Below are 21,206 nucleotides of genomic sequence, written 5' to 3'. Positions count from 1 at the left end.
CCATTTCCAATAGACAGAAGAAAGGAAATGCCAATGAACCTCTTTAAGGGTGGTCAAAAAACAGGCATTAGAAACAATGTGATAGAAGGCGCAAGCAAAACAATAATAGCTCACCACAATCTCCCACCTTTAAATTACATTCAATACTGTACATAGAAGTAGAAAAAAGAAAAAAAGATCAATTCTACGTGGTGCAAACTTACTCCTATAATTGAATCAGTGAAAACAACATTAAATATCTTCTGTATTTTGCCAGATGTGTACAGACAAGAAAAGTTGTGTGCTTATGTCTTTGCTTTTCTCTTCCCTTCCCACCTTTTCCCATCACCTCAACCCTCCAGACATCTGATTTGAACTCAGAAGTTTTGAAGATTTGAGATACTCCAGACTGCACCATTCAGGTCAAAGTGTGATAGTGAGGCTTTGAAGAGAAATACTGATAGAAGTGTCATTGGTCCTACTGAGACTGGGACAGTATCTTCTTCCTCTCTTCACCTTTGTCTCACTGCACCCTTGATCTATTAAATATATGGTTGGATTTTCCATCAAGCATAACCTTACCAGAATTAGTATTTCCTGTACTTCACAGCTGCCTGAAAAGATGGGTGGTGATCATAGGAGTGAAACTATGGCAGGACATATGCCAATTAAGTCATTATTTTACTTTTGTCCATATTGTATGAATATGCTCACTTGTAGAAACACACACAGTTTAAATCAAATGCCATGATACTTCATACAAAAAAAAATAATTGCTAGATCCATGACACTACAGACCAAATATCAAAATGCTGTTTAACACATCAGACCTAGTAGTGGCTGGCCATTTTTTGAGCAATTTTCTTGTTCTTTCTTCCCCCTCCCCCCCCCCCTTTTTTTTTTTGGTCAGATCATTTTTTATGTACCAGACTTAACTTGCAGTCACAATGAGGAGTGCACATGTATGCAACCCATGCTAGTCAAAAACCCAGCACCTGTGGGTTAATAACAGGCCAAATATCTCCTGATTCTGACCCATGCAATAGATTATGCTGGAACCATTTACCTATCAATACATATATACATGTTTATCCAGAAAGATATTAGGGCATTTATACTGACCTTAGGCTAAGTCCCCACTTCAAGGGATATTTTCAGGAAATAGAAGCTATCTGGGAGAAGGGAAGATCTTCCTCTGCTGGTTTCAAATACTTGAGTGGAATAGACGAGAAACACTATCTTTATGCAGAGGTAGAACAAATACATTTGAAATCTCAAATATTCAAACAGAAGAACCATTTGTCACCCAACTGTACTCAGAATTCTTGTCAATTTGGGGCACAACTTCAGCTTTGACAAAAACAAATGAATGACTTGATAAACAGTCCTACAACACCTTCTTATTTCCCTTCATTTTATTTGCAGATCTAAGCTGTTGTGAAATAATCATCTTACACCTGCATACAAGATTCATTCAACTTTCTACCTTCATATTTCTTGAGAACACTGCAGAATAGAGGTTCTCAAAGGAATTGTCTAGGCCATGCTGAATAATCTCTGGGTCACATTACTATTAGCTAGGATACCCTTCGACTGCCTCTTCACCAGTATCTGGCTCAGTGTACCAGTTGCCTATGCCTTGCACAGGTGCCTAATAGTGACAGCATTCTGGGCACCACAGCTTCACAGGCACCCAGAAAAAAAAGTTTGGAGAATAGTGTTAAGGCAAATATCAGCAGCACTTTGCCTATTAGCAAAAGGTTCGCCTATTTCTGACATAAAAGAATGCCTGAAATCGTAACATGTCTTCTCTTATGTAACCGTAGTAAATTAGCTAATCTGTATCACACTTATCTGCTTGAAGTAGAAAAACTTGTCCTAACAAGCTGCAGGGATGTATACAGACCTCTGATGATAATGGGCTGTTTTCACTGTTAAAGCTCTTTGAGATATAAAACATAACTAAGCTCACTTCTAGTTATAGATTACTTAAGGACCTAATTTGGGAAGCAGCACTGCTATACTCCAGCACAAGAGTGATTGGAGGCTATAAATAGGTTCAAATAAAGCTAAGGTTAATATACCTGCAGAAAGTATGTATGATTTACCTGCTGCACCACTTAGACACTCACAAGTCTATGGGGCCTGATGAGATCCACCCGAGAGTACTGAAGGAAGTGGCAGAAGAGCTCACCAAGCCCCTTTCCATCATTTACCAGCAGTCCTGGCTAACTGGGGAGGTCCCAGTTGACTGGTGATTAGCTGATGTGACACCCATCTACAAGAAGGGCCGGAAGGAGGATCTGGGGAACTACAGGCCTGTCAGCCTGACCTCAGTACCAGGAAAGCTGATGGAGCAGATCATCCTGAGTGCCATCACATGGCATGTAGAGGATAACCAAGGGATCAAGCCCAGCCAGCAAGGGTTCAGGAAAGGCAGGTCCTGCTTGACCAACCTGAACTCCTTCTATGACAAGGTGACCCGCCTAATGGATGAGGGAAAGGCTGTGGATGTTGTCTATATAGACTTCAGTAAAGCCTTTGACACGGTTTCCCACAGCATTCTCCTGGAGAAACTGGCTGCTCATGGCCTGGACGGGTGTACTCTTCGCTGGGTAAAGAACTGGCTGGACGGCCGGGCCCAAAGAGTGGTGGTGAATGGAGTTTACTCCAGTTGGTGGCTGGTCACAAGTGGTGTTCCCCAGGGCTCTGTGTTGGGGCCAGTCCTGTTTAATATCTTTATCAATGATCTGGACAAGGGGATCGAGTGCACCCTCAGTAAGTTTGCAGATGACACCAAGGTGGGCAGGAGTGTTGATCTGCTCGAGGGTAAGAAGGCTCTGCAGAGGGACCTGGACAGGCTGGATCCATGGGCTGGGGCCAATTGTATGGGGTTCAACAAGGCCAAGTGCAAGGTTCTGCACTTGGGCCACAGCAACCCCATGCAATGCTACAGGCTTGGGGAAGAGTGGCTGGAAAGCTGCCTGGCAGAGAAGGACCTGGGGGTGTTGGCTGACAGCTGCCTGAATATGAGCCAGCAGTGTGCCCAGGTGGCCAAGAAAGCCAATGGCATCCTGGCTTGTATCAGAAATCATGTGGCCAGCAGGACTAGGGAAGTGATCATGCCCCTGTACTCGGCACTGGTGAGGCCGCACCTCAAATGCTGTGTTCAGTTTTGGGCCCCTCACTACAAGAGAGACATTGAGGTGCTGGAGCGTGTCCAGAGAAGGGCAACGAAGCTGGTGAAGGGTCTGGAGCACAAGTCTGATGAGGAGCAGCTGAGGGAACTGGGGTTGTTTAGCCTGGAGAAAAGAAAGCTGAGGGGAGACCTTATTGCTCTCTACAACTACCTGAAAGGAGGTTGTAGAGAGGTGGGGGTCGGTCTCTTCTCCCAGGTAACAAGTGATAGGACGAGAGGCAATGGCCTCAAGTTGCGCCAGGGAAGGTTTAGACTGGATATTAGGAAATTTTACTTGACTGAAAGGGTTATCAAGCATTGGAACAGGCTGCCCAGGGAAGTGGTTGAGTCGCCATCCCTGGAGGTATTTAAAGGACGTTTGGATGAAGTGCCTAGGGACATGGTGTAGTGGTGGACTTTGCAGCGTTAGGTTTACGGTTGGACTCGATCTTAAAGGTCTTTTCCAACCTATACGATTCTGTGATCCTGTGATTCCTGTATTAGGTTTGTGAAATATTATGCATGTTCCAGCTTATCAGTTTTATCTTTCCTGATTTATTTAATGCCTAGGTGATCATATTTGCCAAAGGCATTGCTTCGGAGACAGGTAATCAGTGTAGAGGCATATGAAAAGTCTTAAGCGTGGCTTCACCTGTTCTTCATATGGGCCTCCACATAAGCATACTTTTACAACAACATGGGCATGTGTCCATGTACAAACACACATTGAGGGGGGCCCAGACGAAATGCTGAGTAGGGGGAGAAAGAGAGTGACATGACGCCAAGTGTATACAAAGCTAATACAAATGGAGGGACGACCTCCCCACAGGGTTTTGGTTTTCTTTGTAACCTGCCTTTGTAAGCAATTCTGAGAAAATCTCAGCTCAAGTGTCATTGTCAAAAGCATCATGTATACAAAATGGAAAGAGCAGTGATGCAAAAGCATTCCTTGAGACACACTGGGGGGACAGCAGGAGAGATAGTTATATGTAAAAAAAAAAAATTATAACCCTCAAAGAGAATGGGTCACTCAAAAAATGCACACAAAAGATAGAAGTAGAGAGGATAGACAGAGAATGGCAGTAAGTTTTTGAAACATATGGAGCCCTTTTTATTTTTTCCAAATGCAGTTTTAAGCCTCTTTCTGGAGACACGAAATCCTGCACAGATTTGCTAGAAGAATAAACTGAAATCAAATTTTCTGTGCTATTGCACTATGAATAGTGTGTACTGAATGTGTATCGTACATATCCCTATGTTGTGTCAAATTAAAAAGCAGATAGCCAAACACTGTTCTAAATTTTAACTGAAGAAGATCAGAACTGTCCAAAGACCTTCCCTGTTTCTCCCACAAGCACATACATACACACACTGGAATTTAATTCGTAAGCAGAGAGCAGGATCATTTTTAGATGCTGGAAAGTTCACAAAGACAACAGGAGAAATAGCTTGAACTCTTGCCTACCATTATAAAGAGAGTAATAAAGCTTTATTACTCCAGTTTCTCACCTCATGAAGACATGGGGCCTGATTCATCCTACCTGGCACTAGCAAAGGCTAGTGGGGCTGAGAGGGGTTGCAACTGCAGTATAGCTCTGACCCTACTGCAGACAAAGCAGCTGCCAGTCTGCTTCAGCTTTCAGCTCTGTTACCACAGTCGTTATAGCACACACAAAGCACTGGTGATGCTGTGTGCCTGCAAACTTCCTCCACACGTGGTCTTCTGGCACATCTACTCTTGGATGCTACACTGTCCTTAACAGCCCTACAAGGCTGGTGTTCTCCTGGCTTAAAAACCCTCTGTGTGGAAGGTGTTCAGTGGGTGGGCTGTGGAGGATTGGTTCATGCAACCCAAACTAAGGAGCTGGAGCAAACAACAAGCAAGGTCCCTGCTTCTCATGTCACAGCAGACATGTAAATTAAAAATCCAAATTCAGGTTTTTTGGTTGTGGGATCAGTTGCAGGTGTGTGTAAACTGATATTGAGGGGTCAGTTTAAATAGTAAAAAATGCTAAATTTGAGTATTTACTGAGGGCCTTGCATTTGCAGCAACTGGAACTACAGGAGAACAATGCTGAGTCTGACGCACACTTTGAAATACCCTCCCTCTTTTACAGCAGGACAGCTGTGTACCAGGTTACTCAGTTGGACTGTCTTCACACTTTACCAAGAAAAAGATACTTTTTCAAAATTACTGAGGTCAACCTCTCACCCAGTAGTTGAACCACAGAGAACCTTCAGTGCAATTCCTGCCCTTAGGAGCAGAACAAAATGCCGGGGGGGTGGGGGGGGGAGTCTTATTTTCCCCTGGCAGTAGCACACTGATTTCTTTGCAGGTTGTTCCTGGTACTTTAGCCAAGAGCAATACAGGGTTAGACTCTCTACCCAGCAAAACCAGGAGTGTTCCAATCTAATCACTTCCTGATTCACTTTCACAACATAAACACAGCCCTTACCCCTCCACATCAGGACTGTGCCACAGGAAGTTCTGACTGGCTTAAGAAAAGTTTGGGGTTTTTTTAAATGAGATGGAAAAATTAGCTTGATGCCTGAACCATTATTGAGAGAAGTTTCTGTCAAAAGAACATGGAAAAAAAAAATTTATGAAGAGACATTGATCTGCCATATTTCTCCATCCTGACTTCCCACTGAGTGCACTGGACTATAAGAAAATGTTAAACAATAGCAGCATACAAATATTGTTACTTGAAATCTGGAAGCCTGAGGACTTCAATAATATTCTCAAGACTGGGAACCCAACTTAAACACCTGTGAATAAAGGACTCTTGATTGCTGCAGCCTGGATGCTTGTAATATTCACTAGGTCACTGCCAAGGTCTCATCCTTTAAGCCTTGAAGACAGGCCAACATGTCAGATTTTATACTGAAAATTTTAGCCTTAGTAATGGATTTAAGTGAATTATTTTTGAAAGTGGCAATTTTTAAAAAAAAAGTTCACAAAATAAAGGGAAAAGTTTTGCATCAATGGCACAAGACATAAAAATCTCTGATCTTGAATTCTGAAGCCACTGGCCCAGAATTCAAGCCTGGCCTACAAGTCAGCCTGCAGACAACTATGGCTCTGTTACTTTGACAGATAAGAATAGCAATCTGAATAGCTATCGTTAGCTGTTTTTACTTCTTCCTGATGCCAGTATTTTCCTGCCCTTTGCTTTTTATTTATGCACACACACACACACACACTTATCCCAGAAGCAAATTGGCTAACACATAATACATCAAAATCAAGTTGACCTAAGTTTGGAAAACTATTCTATAAATATATGAAATTTATCAACATTAAAAAAAAGGAAGAAACAGAAAGAGGTAGCCTGCTGCAAGCAGGAGATGGAACAATATTTCATGAGATTCTTTCCAAACCAAATTATTCCTCGATACTATGATTTATTTAAATCTCAGAAACCAAAGGTAAATTAGTGAACAGTCATTGAAACAGTAATTTCACATACTGAATAAAGATCACCCTCTTCACATATAAACTTTCCCCTCAATGAAGATGATACAATTCTAATTCCAATCTAATAAAAATCTAATTCTAATGACATTCATGTGATTAAAAAAAAATTTTACACCAAAAAAGGGTAACATTCTGGGTACTTTTTCAAAGCTTCTCGGCTATGCTACAAGGGCAAAGAAGGCAGAGATTTTCTATGATGAGAATATCCGAGGCTCTCGGGCCATAGGCTGGCAGTACTCTCAGAGAAGTCATGGACCACTCTGTTGATTGTCAGTGTAGTGATTCTACTGGCAGGCCTGTGTGTTGGGAGACAACAGATGTAGTTAAAAGTTACCATTTAGTTCTCCCAGTTAGCAGTACACTTTTCGCTCTGAACTAAGCAGAATATTTTTAAAAATGAAAAATTTGATGGAATATCACACTGTGAATATTTGCTTCCTGGCTAGTTAGAAACCATAGATTCATAATCATGTAATGTCCTTTACTTTTCAATTTATTTATTTTTAAACTACAGATAAACCAAATTAATTTACCCTTCTTACATAAGCAGTATCAAAAATAATTTTTCATTGCTGTAGCAAAGTAACTTACTTCCTGCATCTTGTGTTTCAAATTGAATGTACAAAGTTCATTTCAAAATGCAAAGTAGGTAAATTCCAAAATCAAACATTTATGTGTGCACAGCTGATACTGAACAAAATATTTTTGCTCTGTAGCACTTCCCAAAAGGTTGCTTTCAACTATCTTGTCATTCATTGAATAACCTCGATCTACTTTGATACCATTTCCTGATCCTCCCCTTTTTCCTTTATTTTTTCTGCTTTCCCCTGTTTTGCTCCTGTCTAATCTTTACTCTGAGCCCAGTCCTGCTGCCTTTTAAGACAGTGGAAAAATATTTCCACTAACTTTAGTTGGACAGAATATTATGTACTCGATGTAGATGTTTTCTGTATTTGCATTGTAGCCCTGGAATAACTTCAACAATAAAGTAACCACAAAAGGCAAGATACAAAATTCAAATACCTGAAGCATAGTCTATACATGCAACATAATAAAAAGTTTTTTCTTTAAAAACAGATAAAAGATTGCATATCTATAGTCCTTTAGGCATATTGCCCTAAATAAAATAACATATATATACGCACACACACACTTCATCACATTCTCTAAAATACTGTAAGGAGCAAAAAGAATCAACTGGTACTGCTAACAGTCACATTTCAGCTTAATATTAAACTCCTGTATGCATTTCACTCCATCACTCCAAATCCCTCAGGGTTAATATGAGCTCAGAAATACAACCACTAACAGACACTAGCAAATTTAATGAGCCTAGAAATGGGGTCAGACCAGCACATTTCTTAAGATCACTATACTATTTGTCAAAAAGGGGAAAAAAGCAGAAAACCATTTATAAAGTTGTAGCATTGTTCTGCCAGCTTTCTTAAATTTGCTCATTACAGGTTACTGAACAACTGATTACAAGATCCTCCCACCATCCCCAGGCAGCAGTGAACCAGGTTGAGAGACACCAGGCAATTAAGTAAGGAAGAAATTCCCAGGAAATGTGAACTGAAGTGACAAATATTGTATTTAACACAATATGGTACTAGTATTTCTAATAAATACCTGAGAAGACAAGTCATAGTAACAACATTAAAATATCCTTAATGAAGTGATTTATTTTTTAAAATCGGATTGTGGGAAAACACCTCAGAAATAACAAGGTATGGGTAATTAATCATCATTGTCTGTTATAGCCATGGTTGTAAAGAGAGTTTAGTGAACTCACTTGGCAGGCAACACCACTGTGAAAATGATGGTAAAATATAACACATGGAAGGAACACGTTAGTTTTTGTGAAAAGCAGCATACAATTCACCTTTACTGAAAGCGGCTGCTAGGTAGTATTCAACATTACCAGCCTGCAACAGTGCAATAGCATGATGCACACACATCAGGCATAACAAGGCATATGAGGTCATAACATACCAAGGGCTATATAAGTATCATTAAAATGACAACTTGTGGACATAGCCTAATAAGGACTGCCATTGTGTTTCCGCAGCTTAGGTGGAGCAAGGAAAGACAGAGGAAGGTAAAGTGGTTTGCCTAAGACAAGAAGATTAATCAGCAGTATAACCAGGGTAGAATCAGGAGGAATTATGTATAATGCTCAAATCAAAATTAAAGCTTCAACAGACCTTACTGCCCTTTTGAAGACAGATGGCAACACTGTCTTCTCTCACAATAAGACAATAACAAACTCAGTGAATCTGCTTTCTTGAGCATTAGGATCCTTTCATTAGTTTGATCTCTGTTTTCGAGTTGCATGAAGAGGAGGACCTGTTGGTCCTCCTGACCTCCATGAAGAGGAGGACCCCATTCCTGGTAAGGAGGACCAGTTGGTTCTTTTCCCTCTTGGTTAGCACAGTGAAGGTGAACGTCCCTGGAATGCTTCAACAAAGCTTGCATTTTATACAGGAAAGATATTTTGGATATACTGAAGTCAACAGACAGGATTTCATCCTTAATTGCCTTCCAGGGCTAACAAGAATAATTCCAGCTACATTACTTACATTATAACAAGAATAATATGGCCTTGCTGCTAAAATGAGAGACAAAAATATGGATCTTTATTCTTGCCAGCAGAATACTAAATTCAGATTATTCAATACACATAAAACTGCAGAGAAAGTCAAGGTCTCACAATAGTTTTGCAAAACAGATAACTACTAACCCTATATTGTAAATGGAAAAACAAAGACAGTCTTTACTGTAATTTGTCAAAGTTCAGAAATACCTGGAAAGTAATCGAGTCAAAGATTAGACACTTGTTTTCCTTGTAAGCTGTACTGTTTACAACTAATACTAATTAATTTTGCCTTCCTGAAGACTCCTTATAACTTGCAAACTCTTCCATGTGTGACCAAACTTGCTAACAAATCCAAAATAAAATTTTCTAAGATGCACACCAAAAACTGCAGCCAGTGCAGCAAAAAAGTTCATAGACAGGATTTGAGGCACTCCTATGCTCTTGTGGAGCAGAATAGGAACAAGCAGTTAGTTTCAGGATGACCTGCAAATGCCAGCTCTACTATTTCTTGCTCACTGCTTCTTACACCCAGGCGACAGTGTTTGAGAGCAGCCTCAGCCCCTTGAGGACAGCACCACTGCCAGGCACACAGCATTGTTCCATGACCACATGAGACATGATTGCAAGATACAGGCTTGAGTTCTGTGAGCCCTCTGAGTTCCTCCACTCTTAAGTGCAAGTTTGACTCCTTATCTTGCATGTCACAAGACATATCAAGTGATCATGATGGTCTGATCTTGTCATGCTCTACTGTTTCTGACTCTGTATTCCTTTTTCCTTCTTAGTCATACAATTGCTGGGAGAGGTTCCTTCTGCATATCCCTTCCCCACAGCTAATGCACTGGGTTCAGAAAGAGTACGCTTGCCGTTCACGTTTAGTATTCTTTGATGCCAGGAAGCTCACACAGACAATACAGAAGCGAAGAATGTGGCTCCTACCAGCTACCCACGGCTGAAACATTATTACATAACAACATATTATTGCACAACTCCTCAATCAAAAGAGCTATTTAACTTTTATGGTAGGTTTTAGGAGGTTTTTCCTAAGCCTTTGTGGCAAATAAGCAAGATGTGGTAAATAATCAAGATGTCTAGATACTTTACTTAAGATTGTACCAAAAGTAAACAGTTTCAGGTTTTTATTTTTGTCTTTTTTTTTTTTTTGGGGGGGGGGTGCATATGGGACACCATCTGTGAAATAAAAGGGAAGACTGTTAATGCTAAAACAGGTATAAAGTGTAAATCATTATAATATGCCGAAATAAAATCTTGAGTTAAAGAACTGAGATGACAACATAAATACAATTACTTTACAGTTAAAAAACTCCATGAGCTTCTCATGGTATAGCTATATATCACAAACTTCCAGGAATCCGTCTACATTACTAGGACTTCACAAAGCAGACAAAGATCAAACTGCAGTAGAAACATCCGGTAGACTAAAAGGAATCAAAGCTTTTGTGTCAGCTTTCGTGTCAATTAATGCATCATTCACAATGTTAGATTCACAAACAAGAAAGAAGACTCGCACGTGCAAGATAAAACCTTAAACACAGAAATAACTAGCAAGACTGTCTTCTGAAAACAGAGCATAGACATGCAACAGGAGTGGCAGAATATGTGTAAACCTGATCAGCATCTCTTCTGAAATATGCTACAGAAAAATAAGCATGATGAAGATTTGAATGCAAGTAAACATGACCAACCGTGAACAACATTCGAATTCTTTGAAAAGGTCTTGCTAGTAGCAGGGAAAATTTGCAGAGAAGCACAAACCATGGAGCCAAAACCATAAAACAATGGCTAGAAGAGCTAGCTACAGGGTGTAAAGTTGACAGGATCACTGATTTGATGTCACAGTAAAAATGTCATGCAATACTTGTGAAGATACAGTCAGAAAACTTCATCTATGTCTGGCAGGTAAGGTAACCTAATGTTCAGGCAAGTTCTGTCACTGTTATTTCAAAGACATTAATTTGAGGGTCCTTCCTCAAAAGGAAGTCCCAGACAAAAGATATTCATTGGGCAGATGGGAACTGCTATTTCTCTAATACACAAAAAGAAGAGTCTTTTCTATAGACTCCCACATTTCAAAATTATGCATTCTGAAATTAATCAGCCAAACTTCTACAATAAAGGCTATACCAGCACTAGCTTGACCTCCTTACAGTGCTTGTGTGCCACATACTATGACACATGCTAGTTGACCCTGACGAGCGATTCAGGATAAATTCTTAACTGTCTTTAAGGATGAAAGATGGTGCTTGATCATTTAAAAAAGTTCCCAACTAACAGCAAGCCACAAATATGAAATATCAACTTTAATGAAAAAAGGTCTAGTGAGGCCAGTTGAACAGATTGTTTAAATTCATCAATTTGTTCACATTTTAAAGTCACCATAACTTTACAATTATTACAATGGACAAACTCAAATTTCCTTCAGGTTAAAAGCCAAAATTCTTTTGTGACTTCTACAGTTCAACATAAAATATTTTACAGCATAGCTCTGGGAAGTAATATAATATGTTTCCACAGCATGTTATACAACTGAATATAAAGATATAGTGATAAAACTATCAGTATGAAAAGGTTAGGAAAAATCTTGCATTCTGGCAGACTTGCACACCCCAAAAATGCATAAAGTACAAGTGAAATGCAATTATTTTTACTGCCTGTGAGCTAAACTGCTGACCTACATTTTAACATCCTGAATATAGGAACAGAGATATTTTACCCAGGGATTCAAAGAAAAAAAATAAAAATCTGTTGAGTTCATATTCCTCATGAATGCCACCAAATGATGGCAAATCAATAGTCGCTACTTTACTAACATCATCCTTTGGATCCAGTCAACTAGCATATCTGAAAATCCTTCCCAGAAGGACCATATGGATACACAAATCTGTTTTAACTACCGCCATCAAAACCCCCACAAACAACCCAGCTTTCAGTTTGCTTACAGGTGGAATATAAATCACTAAAATCAGAAATACTTCATAGTAAGGTAAGCTCCCTTTCTGAAGCTATAAAATTCTTTGCTGAATTGTTATAGGGTAACTGAGTGAAATGAAAAGAATACAAGGTCACTAAATGAGGCATCATTAGTGCCTTGAGCTATGCAATAACTGTATTTATTCCTTGTCACCAGAAGGCAACTTTATTGCATTATTGGCAGAGCATCTTCCTTTCTTCTGTAGTACTCTATTCCTACAGCTTACTGGAGAAAGAGGTTTTTCAAAAAACATTTTCAATTCCCCAGCAAGCATTCCATTCTTGAATGGCTTTTAAAAATTCATAGAGCGGCGATTCATAGAACCTTGTAAGCACACTGAACTTTGAACTCCAAAAATGTTCAGCTCTAGCTCTTGTATTACAGATAACACACATTTTTTCTCTAGAGTTTCTTATAGTCTTTATCTGAATGCTTTAAAGAGCCACAACATCCAGGTTCCTGAAATCATCCAAATAAAATTTATTATAGGGAATGTAGGATTCAAATTAGCAGGGCAAGATCTATACACAGTAAGTAGCCTGTAAAATACAAACAGGAAATACAAATGTTGTTTTCTACTTTGCATGGAGTCCTTGTCAGACAGGAAGCTCAGTTTGCAGACGTAGGTGGGAAAAGCCAGAAATACAGAACAAGCCCTTGATTATCAGCAGCAGACACTGTAGGAAACCATGAAATAGAAAGAATTCAGAACTTCCAGATGTCTAAAAAGTGTAAGGACATATACAATCACTGATTAGACAAAGCATTTAAAGCACTTGCACTTAAACATGATTTTATGATTAATTATGAACTTGAGCACATTCTTAGACTTGTGCATACTTACAAATGGATTGCCAATTCTTGAAGAGTCAAGGTGCTATAAAAAAAGTGAAAAAGTGACGCAAATCTTGTGAGGACAGGCACTAATAACAGAAGTGGTAACAAAGTGCAGAAGCCATGCAGATATGAAGTAGAAAGGTAACAAGAACTGAGATGGTTAAAAAAAGAATAGACCAGAATGAGATAAAAGCGAATAACCTTTATTCAGGTTAATTCACAGAAGTCACATCCCTAGGAATCATTCACTTGAGGATTTCATATCTAAGAAAATAGGTAGATAACCAAACAGGAAATGGTTCAATGAACTGACATGCAACCAAACGACTTGCTGCTCAAAATTCAGTCAAAACCAGAACTTAACTTGAACTTAAGGCCAGATGAACAGATGAGATCAAAACCTACAGATTCCCATCACCTATAGAATACAAGGGGCAAGAGATCATTGGCTAGCTGAATAAAAAGGAGCACACCTGTGCAATTTCAGCCAAGACTCACTTTTTATGACTGGATAACATAATTTCCCTACTTTTGACTCTGAGGACTAAATCACCCAGCATCTGTGAAATTTTAGACACACTAAGGATAGAAACCCAATAGGTGGATCCATTCTTTTCCTGACAGCCCTATTCAGGGTTCTTTTTCTTAATAAAGAACATCTGAACACAATATTAAACTTGTTGAAAGGCTCTTCACATGTCTTATACCTCAAACTCAATGTTCTCAAAACGCCTCTTCTCAGCTGTACAGAGGCCACATGAAGCTCTAGAAGTAAAATCTGATGTGAATAGTCCTTGAAATAACTCAATTCCTGAACAGGTAGAAATGCATCTTATTTTACAGAGATTTTTTACACGTCTTCCTTACTAGGAATATTTTGTCAAATGTTGAGTGTTTTTTGGATGACAAATGCAATTTCCATTATTAAAAAAATAATCCATTATAGATTTCAGTATTTTTCATCTAATATGTCCATATGTTCCATAAAGTTCTGCATGTTTGTCATCCTGATTTGGCAGAGAAACAAGTAGAATCAATGTGGTTTCTGCAGTATAAAAATCCTGAATTTCTCTTGCTTCTATTTCAAGTCTCAACTTTCAACTTTTGGCAATCATTATCTGTCAAAATATCAATTAATCCCAAATATAAACAATTGTTTTTCTTCCAGTTTCATGAAGGTTTTAGCATCATTTCAAGCAATACCTCTTTCCCCACTGAGCAAGCAGCAAAGTACTTAGCAGAGTTGTGAAAGACAACATGGTGCCTAGCACTTCATGGATGGAAGGCATTGGTCCTAGAGCTCTGGAGGTAGCCTTGGAATTGCTTGCTTTCTGTTGGCTTCCTGAAAACCTGCAAGTTATTTTGAACAATTCATAGAATGGTTTGGGTTGGAAGGTACCTTAAAGATCATCTAGTTCCAACCCCGCTGCCATGGGCAGGGACACCTTCCACTGGATCAGGTTGCTCAAAGACCCATCCAACCTGCCTTGGAACACTTCCAGGGACAGGGCATCCACAACTTCTCTGGGCAACCTGCTCCAGTGTCTCACCACCCTCACAGTGAAAAATTTCTTCCTAATATCTAATCTAAATCTACCCTCTTTCAGTTTAAAACCACTAGTCCTCGTCCTATCACTGCAATCCCTGATAAAGAGTCCCTTCCCATCTTTCCTCTAGGCCCCCTTTAAGTACTGGAAGGCCACTACAAGGTATCCCTGGAGACTTCTCCAGGCTAAACAACCCCAACTCTCTCAGCCTGTCCTCATAAGGGAGCTGCTCCAGCCCCCTGATGATCTTCATGGCCCTCCTCTGGACCCGCTCAAGGAGATCCGTGTCTTTCTTATGCTGGGGGCACCAAAGCTGAACACAGTACTCCAGATGGAGTCTCACAAGAGCAGAGTAGAGGGGGAGAATCACTTCCCTTGACCTGCTGGCCATGCTTCTTTTGATGCAGCCCAGCATACAGTTGGCTTTCAGGGCTGCGAGCACACATTGACAGCTCATATTCAGTTTTTCATCCACCAATATCCCCAAGTCCTTCTCCGCGGGGCTGCTCTCAATCCACTCATTGCACAGCCTGTAACCATGTTTGAGATTGCCTGACCTAGGTGCAGGACCTTGCACTTGGCCTTGTTGAACTTGAGGTTCGCACAGGCCCACCTCTCCAGCCTGTGGATGGTAATTCATCCATAGTTCCCTGCAGTCTGCAATGAGGTGGTATTCCAGTTCACACCATCTGCTGAGAAAATAAAGTTTTGGGTTCTCTCTCACTGTGGATTCCTTAAATCCTTCAGTATTGTCCTTGGATTTTGAACCTAACCAACAAATTCTTCTCTTCTTTCACTGCGTGTCCTCACTCTAACCCCCTCCAAGTCATCCCCAATTCCTCTGGATGTAAGGGGACAAACACATTATAAATTTCCAAATATCAATTTCATCTGTCTTTATACCTAGTCAGACAAGGAAACACAGATGCAGAACAATAGTTTTTCTCATAACCAAGTCAAAGCTGACCTCAAATTTTTATACTATAAAATTTGGTGTCTCCTCCACTTTAGCTCTCTGTACCTTAAGCTACTGTTAATTCAAGGGCCATCAAGGTATGGGCTTTGCAATAGGTCTGTTGCTATGTTGCTATCTCAGCTATATGCAGGCTTCTTACACAGACCCTTCTAAATCCCTGCTCTTGCTGCATGTTAGAGAAGCACATTCCTCAGCAGAAATTATTACTTAGGAAAAGGTTTCAAATCTGAACTTAAAAACTAAACAAATCTGAACAAATCTGAACTGAAAAAAAAAATCTGATTTTTGTGTATGACACTGGCAAACACAAACTGCCAGGTTTTGTTTGGGTTTTTTAACTACTCCATTTATTTCAGTATACCTAATTTTGGGGCAAGATGTTACAACTCCTGGACTTAAAAGGCATACTTTTCTTACATTAACCATTTTCTTACTTCCATTGTAAAGTTGTGCCTATAACAGGATTTTTTTCTTAAGTTCTTTTATGAATCTCCTTCCTTCAGTAATTTCCATCATATCTTACATAGCGTACAGATCAGATGTAGTCACTACAGCTTGTATAGTTCCTTTCACCAGAGAGAGCGCGCATGCACAGCGAGCAGATCTCCAGCTACCACATTACCTACCATGCAGAAATACAAAAATAGCACTGCAAGAAATAAAAAACTTCAGACAAACAAAAAGGAGGCTAAAAAAAACCCAAAAGGCATACTGGAAGAAATTCATATTTCTTAAGAGCTAATAGGTACTCTAACACTGATATTCTTCATAACAAAGGGCACATTAATCTTAATTTGTATAACAGGACACCTAAGCAGATCCTCTAGAGAAGTCACTAGAACACCTGCAGATACATAGTACATTTTAAAGGGCAATGCAAGGCTATAAATATGCATGGCATGACCTCATTCATATTGTTCTTTCACAGGACTCAGATCTTTAGTTCAACAAAAAAAGGAAAAAAGTAACAAAAGGAGGAAGGACTGGTTTTTTGGTTAAGAACTGGAGACAGGAAACCTGGATTCTATTTTTGGCTCTGCCACAGAAGTCTCTTATGGCAAACTTTTCCAGCTTAGGGGTGTCAAATGGAGGAAGTGATTTTGAGAGATGAAATGCTACAAAGGACTTAACCACAAGTATCTAGATATGAAAGGCTTATCTACTTTCTCTGCCTCATCTCCGTCATCTGAAGCAGTGATAAAAATTCTCATCTACATCCCAACAATGATGTAAACTTCCACCAGAAAACAACATAGTAATAGTATTAAAACCAGGAGAAAGAAACTAAATATAGACACCTATTAGGTTTATGTTCTTGGTCAAGGTTCTTGGTTCTTGGTTTATGTTCTCGAAGTATTCACTTTTTATAAGCAAACAAAGAAAACCCCTTTAAATAATCAGCATTGCTTTGTTTGTATGTGAGTTGAAATTATAACCTCCAGTATCATCTTTCATTTTTGAAGCTGTAAGGATGTTTAGACAATGTATTAAACAGTACAGCAGTATTGCATTTCTGAAGATCAGGAAGACAAATTCTCTCTGCCCCCACCCCCACTTCATTTTCAAGAGTACCTCCAAGATATATAGCCCAAATTTCAACAACTTTCAGCAAGATGAAGGGGTTTTTTAGTTTCATTTTTTGGTTTTGGATGTTTGTTTGATTTTGGTTTCGTTTGGGTTTTTTGTGGTGGTGGTAGTGGTGGTGGTTTTTTACCTAATTTCCATAGAAGACCTTCCTTTATTCCTTTTTTAAAAATATGTCTTATCATACTGTATTTCTCACAATTGCGACACTGAACTGAACATATAATCCAAGAAGCAAAAACAGTGTTCTACTTCACTTTTTGTTAGGAGTACTCTTTCTTTAGCTGAATGACTTCAGATTCAGCACTCCAAATGTTAAGTTTAGTTTACTATCCAATATGGAAAGTACAAGAAACCATGACTACAATGAAAAAAACTCAGTAAATTACAATTTTATCTTAAAGAAAACAAAAAGGATGAACTTTCATTACACAGGAGGCGGGGGGAGGGACAGAAGAGAAAGGCAGCTTCTTTTACATTGGCTTTCCCATCTGGAAAAACTCACCAGAAATATGGAAAAGCAATAGCAATAGAAAGATATGAGGAAAGGGTCACGACATTTTTCAAAAGCTATACTAAAATAAGTCTACTTCAGAATGGGGATATATGCATCTCTAAGGACTATATACACACTTCACATGCTATAGCGAACTGGCCATCACTGACGGCAACAGATTACTTTTTATGGTCCTGTAAAGTGCTTTACGTAGGACTACTGACAGTTTTTTGAGAGTAACTAGATCAGTTCTTTTAAAAAGTGATCTATTTCCAACTGTTTTCTCTCCTAAGAGTCAAAACTATCACTAATTGTAACTTCCTAACTCATTGAAGCAGAAAATAAAGTTTCTGTAACAATAATTGTTTTTTTCCTCAGGATACTGTATAGTCTTAAATACTGTATCCATAGCAGTCTAGATGTCAATTAGAGAAAGCAGGTCTGACAGTATGTTAGAAAACCACTAGCATAGTGACTCAATACTCTAGAGGCTTTCCAATACAAGCTGTGATTTCCCACAAAATCTGAGGAGAGAGAAGAGTGTAAACAACAATTCATGCAGTAAAGAGACTTGGTTTAAGGCCCCAGTTCTGAATTCCTTATACAGCCAAGATAACTGCTGACTTTAATGGCTGCTGTGGAAACACTTGGAATCAGTTTGTATGTGTATGGTACACTTTTCTTATGGAGACAGATATTATTGCTTGGGGTTGTGTCTGCTTTTACTTCTGAAAGAGTCTGACCTAAACATGAAGCAAGGCATGCTTGTGGTGCTACACACGACTAACCTCAGTTGGATTTGTGTTACCTTTCCCCTGTGACAGGACACCACAGTGCATGCCTTTAAGTTAATTCAAGTCCCTCTCATGAAAAGCAGGAGCATGAACTGGAATCCTGAGACAGGCATACAACCTAGGCTTGGTTACAGGAACAATAAAGAGTAAATAATCCTTGAATCTTGTTAGTTATTTTGAAACCTGACTTAATCCTTTTAAATTCCCTATAGGGTCCATATCACTCCTTTCTCTAACCCAGAGAAAAACATTTTGTACAATTCCTGGACTTTATTGACCTAGTCCATACTGTGTTCTTTCTACAAAATTCTTAGGGTAAAAACACATTTAATCATTTTCAGTTCCAGCCTTCCCTGTGCCTTCACCTGTCTGACCACCACCAACTTCAGTCTGCCCATCTTGTTATATGGGCTTTCTCCAAAACAACCCGCATCAAAAGGAAAAAGGATTCTGTTTCAAAATAAACATGGAAAATAAGAGCTTCATATTTACTGGGGGGTGGGGGGGCAGAATATTTATTTATTTTTACATTTCACTATATAGAATTGCCCTGCTGAGCCAAGCAGTTTGCCAGAACATAGTGCTTGCTATATGGGACTTCTCCAGATCACTTCTTGTGCTAAGATACATCATAGTGCAGAGTCGATATAAGGCAGCATGGTTTTGTTCACATAGCATGGCAGAGTTCTCCTTCCCTGAATGCAGTAGAACTGACCTGCAGGCAGTTTCCTTTTCCAGAAATCTCTAGCCTACAAAATTCAGTGCTTTTCAATTCTGTACTGCTGTTACTGTTGAGTGCTGCATGCATTATTCCTACTCCACATTTCCAGTTGCTAGCATAGAGAGTCTGCAGCTAATTTCCCCATTTATGTGTTTGCAAACAAAACATGCCACCGTCAACCTGGATCAGCCTTTGCCACCCACAGGACCTACTGCCTTTGGTTCTGTTTGCAGCTAGTCTTCTACTACAATAAGAGGCTTCACTAGCCCATTTTGCAACCTAAGTTCTTGGCATAGCAGTTGGCTTTAACAACTTCTTTGACTTTTTGATCCAGGATTCTGCTTCTGGAACCCATTAGTTATCACCAAGCAATTAACCTGGATGTCTGGAACCTTATCTGACCATTGGGTTAGCCTGAGCATTTCCATAGCAAAGTCATTAATCTGCCTTCACTTCTTTGAGCATCCCAAGTGATATTCCATGGCTCCATCCCATGGAAGAAAATTAAACTAATAACTGAGACAGGACACCTCAGTGCTGTTTATACTATTCACTCCATGCTTGGCTATTCAGGGCTTCTAGGACTCACTGATTTCCAAAGCAAGTTTTGGCTAGAATCAGTTACCTTGGCACCTGGGGACCACAAACTATGTTCCTCCACATAACATTTCTTCCAGAAGACAATATACTCATATGGTCTTACTGTGACTGTGAACTTAATGGCATTATCAAAGTATCTGCTGGAAGACTTGGGCAGGAAAGGTAGAGAAATATCAAATTCCTGATGAAGAAAAGCATCACATTTTGAGATTGCATGTCAGCAGCCAGTTGATTACAATAAAGACTTACAATCTGACCTGAAGAAGGAAGACTAGGAGAAAGACTGAAATTTTAATCCTTTTTATTTTTTATTTTATTCCTGCATTCAGCAGCCCCCAGCCCCCCCCCCCCCAAAAAAAAGATCAGTTGTGCCACATATCAAGACAATGTTCAATGAGAATGCAGAAGGTTATTGTATTCATTATTCATTTTTTTTCTTTTCATGGAAACTCTGTTATGCTAGAACTGAAACTATACTGTGCAGATGCAGCTAGTAGATGCCAACCAACAGCCAGATTTTAAAAACCTGTTGATTAGTAGTCACCAATATCTCCAGTCCCACCAGGGCACCACAGACTAGAGAGATTATACTATAACCTTCATATCATATCTTCAGCTACACCTGAAGAAAGTCAACCAGGTTGAAGAAATTTATATTTATAGTTTTCAGCAGTCTTCACAGAGTGCAGAGAGTTCAGGTGATGTCCATCATGACAAATAACTGATCCAGTAAATACAGTCACATCTCTACTGCAAACATGTTCATCCATTTAAAATAATGACTGCATAATCACTGTCATGATTTACCAGACTGCAGGTATACAAATTTGCAAATGCCTTGAGAAATGCATCCCAGATTTCCACATTCATTTGCAACATTTTGTATGAACGTTACGTAAAACTGAGTTTAAAAATGAGCCTTTAAGCATTTTCAGATCCTCAAAGGAAAGTGCAGCTGCAGCCTTAGAGTCATTTAATCACTCAAGTCTGGATGACAGAGTGCACCACTTACCGCTGAACAGGTAACGGAAGGGAATCTAAGTGGTCCTCGCCCTTAAAAGCCATATTTATCCTGTTCTTATGTGCACTTCTCCATAGGCTGGAATCTAGAAAGAAAACAAACAGTCATTTAGTAATCCTAGGGAAACTCAGGCCTCTTCAGTCCAGGATAGCATGGCATTATCCTACTGATCTGTGGAGCTAAGTCATTAAAAACAATTTAAAAGACTTCTTTTCCTCAGGCTACCACACAACTCCAGCAGATAACCAAGGCCATTAAGGACATTTCATGGCATAAGCAACATAGGGTTTGCATATTCCTGAACTTCCTGGACTACTGCACAGGTCAGAGCCATCTGGGTTGAACATTTCTGAGTTAATATCAAGTTATTATTTAGCTTCATTTATTTTCAACTAACTTTAACTCTA

General features: G+C 39.4%; 1 protein-coding gene across 1 annotated transcript in view; it reads right to left on the bottom strand.

Moving 5' to 3' along the window:
• INSC (INSC spindle orientation adaptor protein) overlaps nucleotides 1–20,870 on the bottom strand; it is a 105,506-nt gene extending 84,636 nt beyond the window's left edge. The window contains exon 1 of the mRNA XM_075501450.1: nucleotides 20,791–20,870. Coding sequence (XP_075357565.1) covers nucleotides 20,791–20,843 — 53 coding nt within the window. The 5' untranslated portion in view covers nucleotides 20,844–20,870. The remainder of the gene's footprint in view (nucleotides 1–20,790) is intronic.
• Nucleotides 20,871–21,206: the final 336 nt, after the last annotated feature.

The sequence above is a fragment of the Mycteria americana genome, chromosome 5 (genome assembly GCF_035582795.1).
Source record: "Mycteria americana isolate JAX WOST 10 ecotype Jacksonville Zoo and Gardens chromosome 5, USCA_MyAme_1.0, whole genome shotgun sequence".
NCBI lineage: Eukaryota > Metazoa > Chordata > Aves > Ciconiiformes > Ciconiidae > Mycteria > Mycteria americana.
This window is presented reverse-complemented; position numbering and strand designations above follow the sequence as displayed.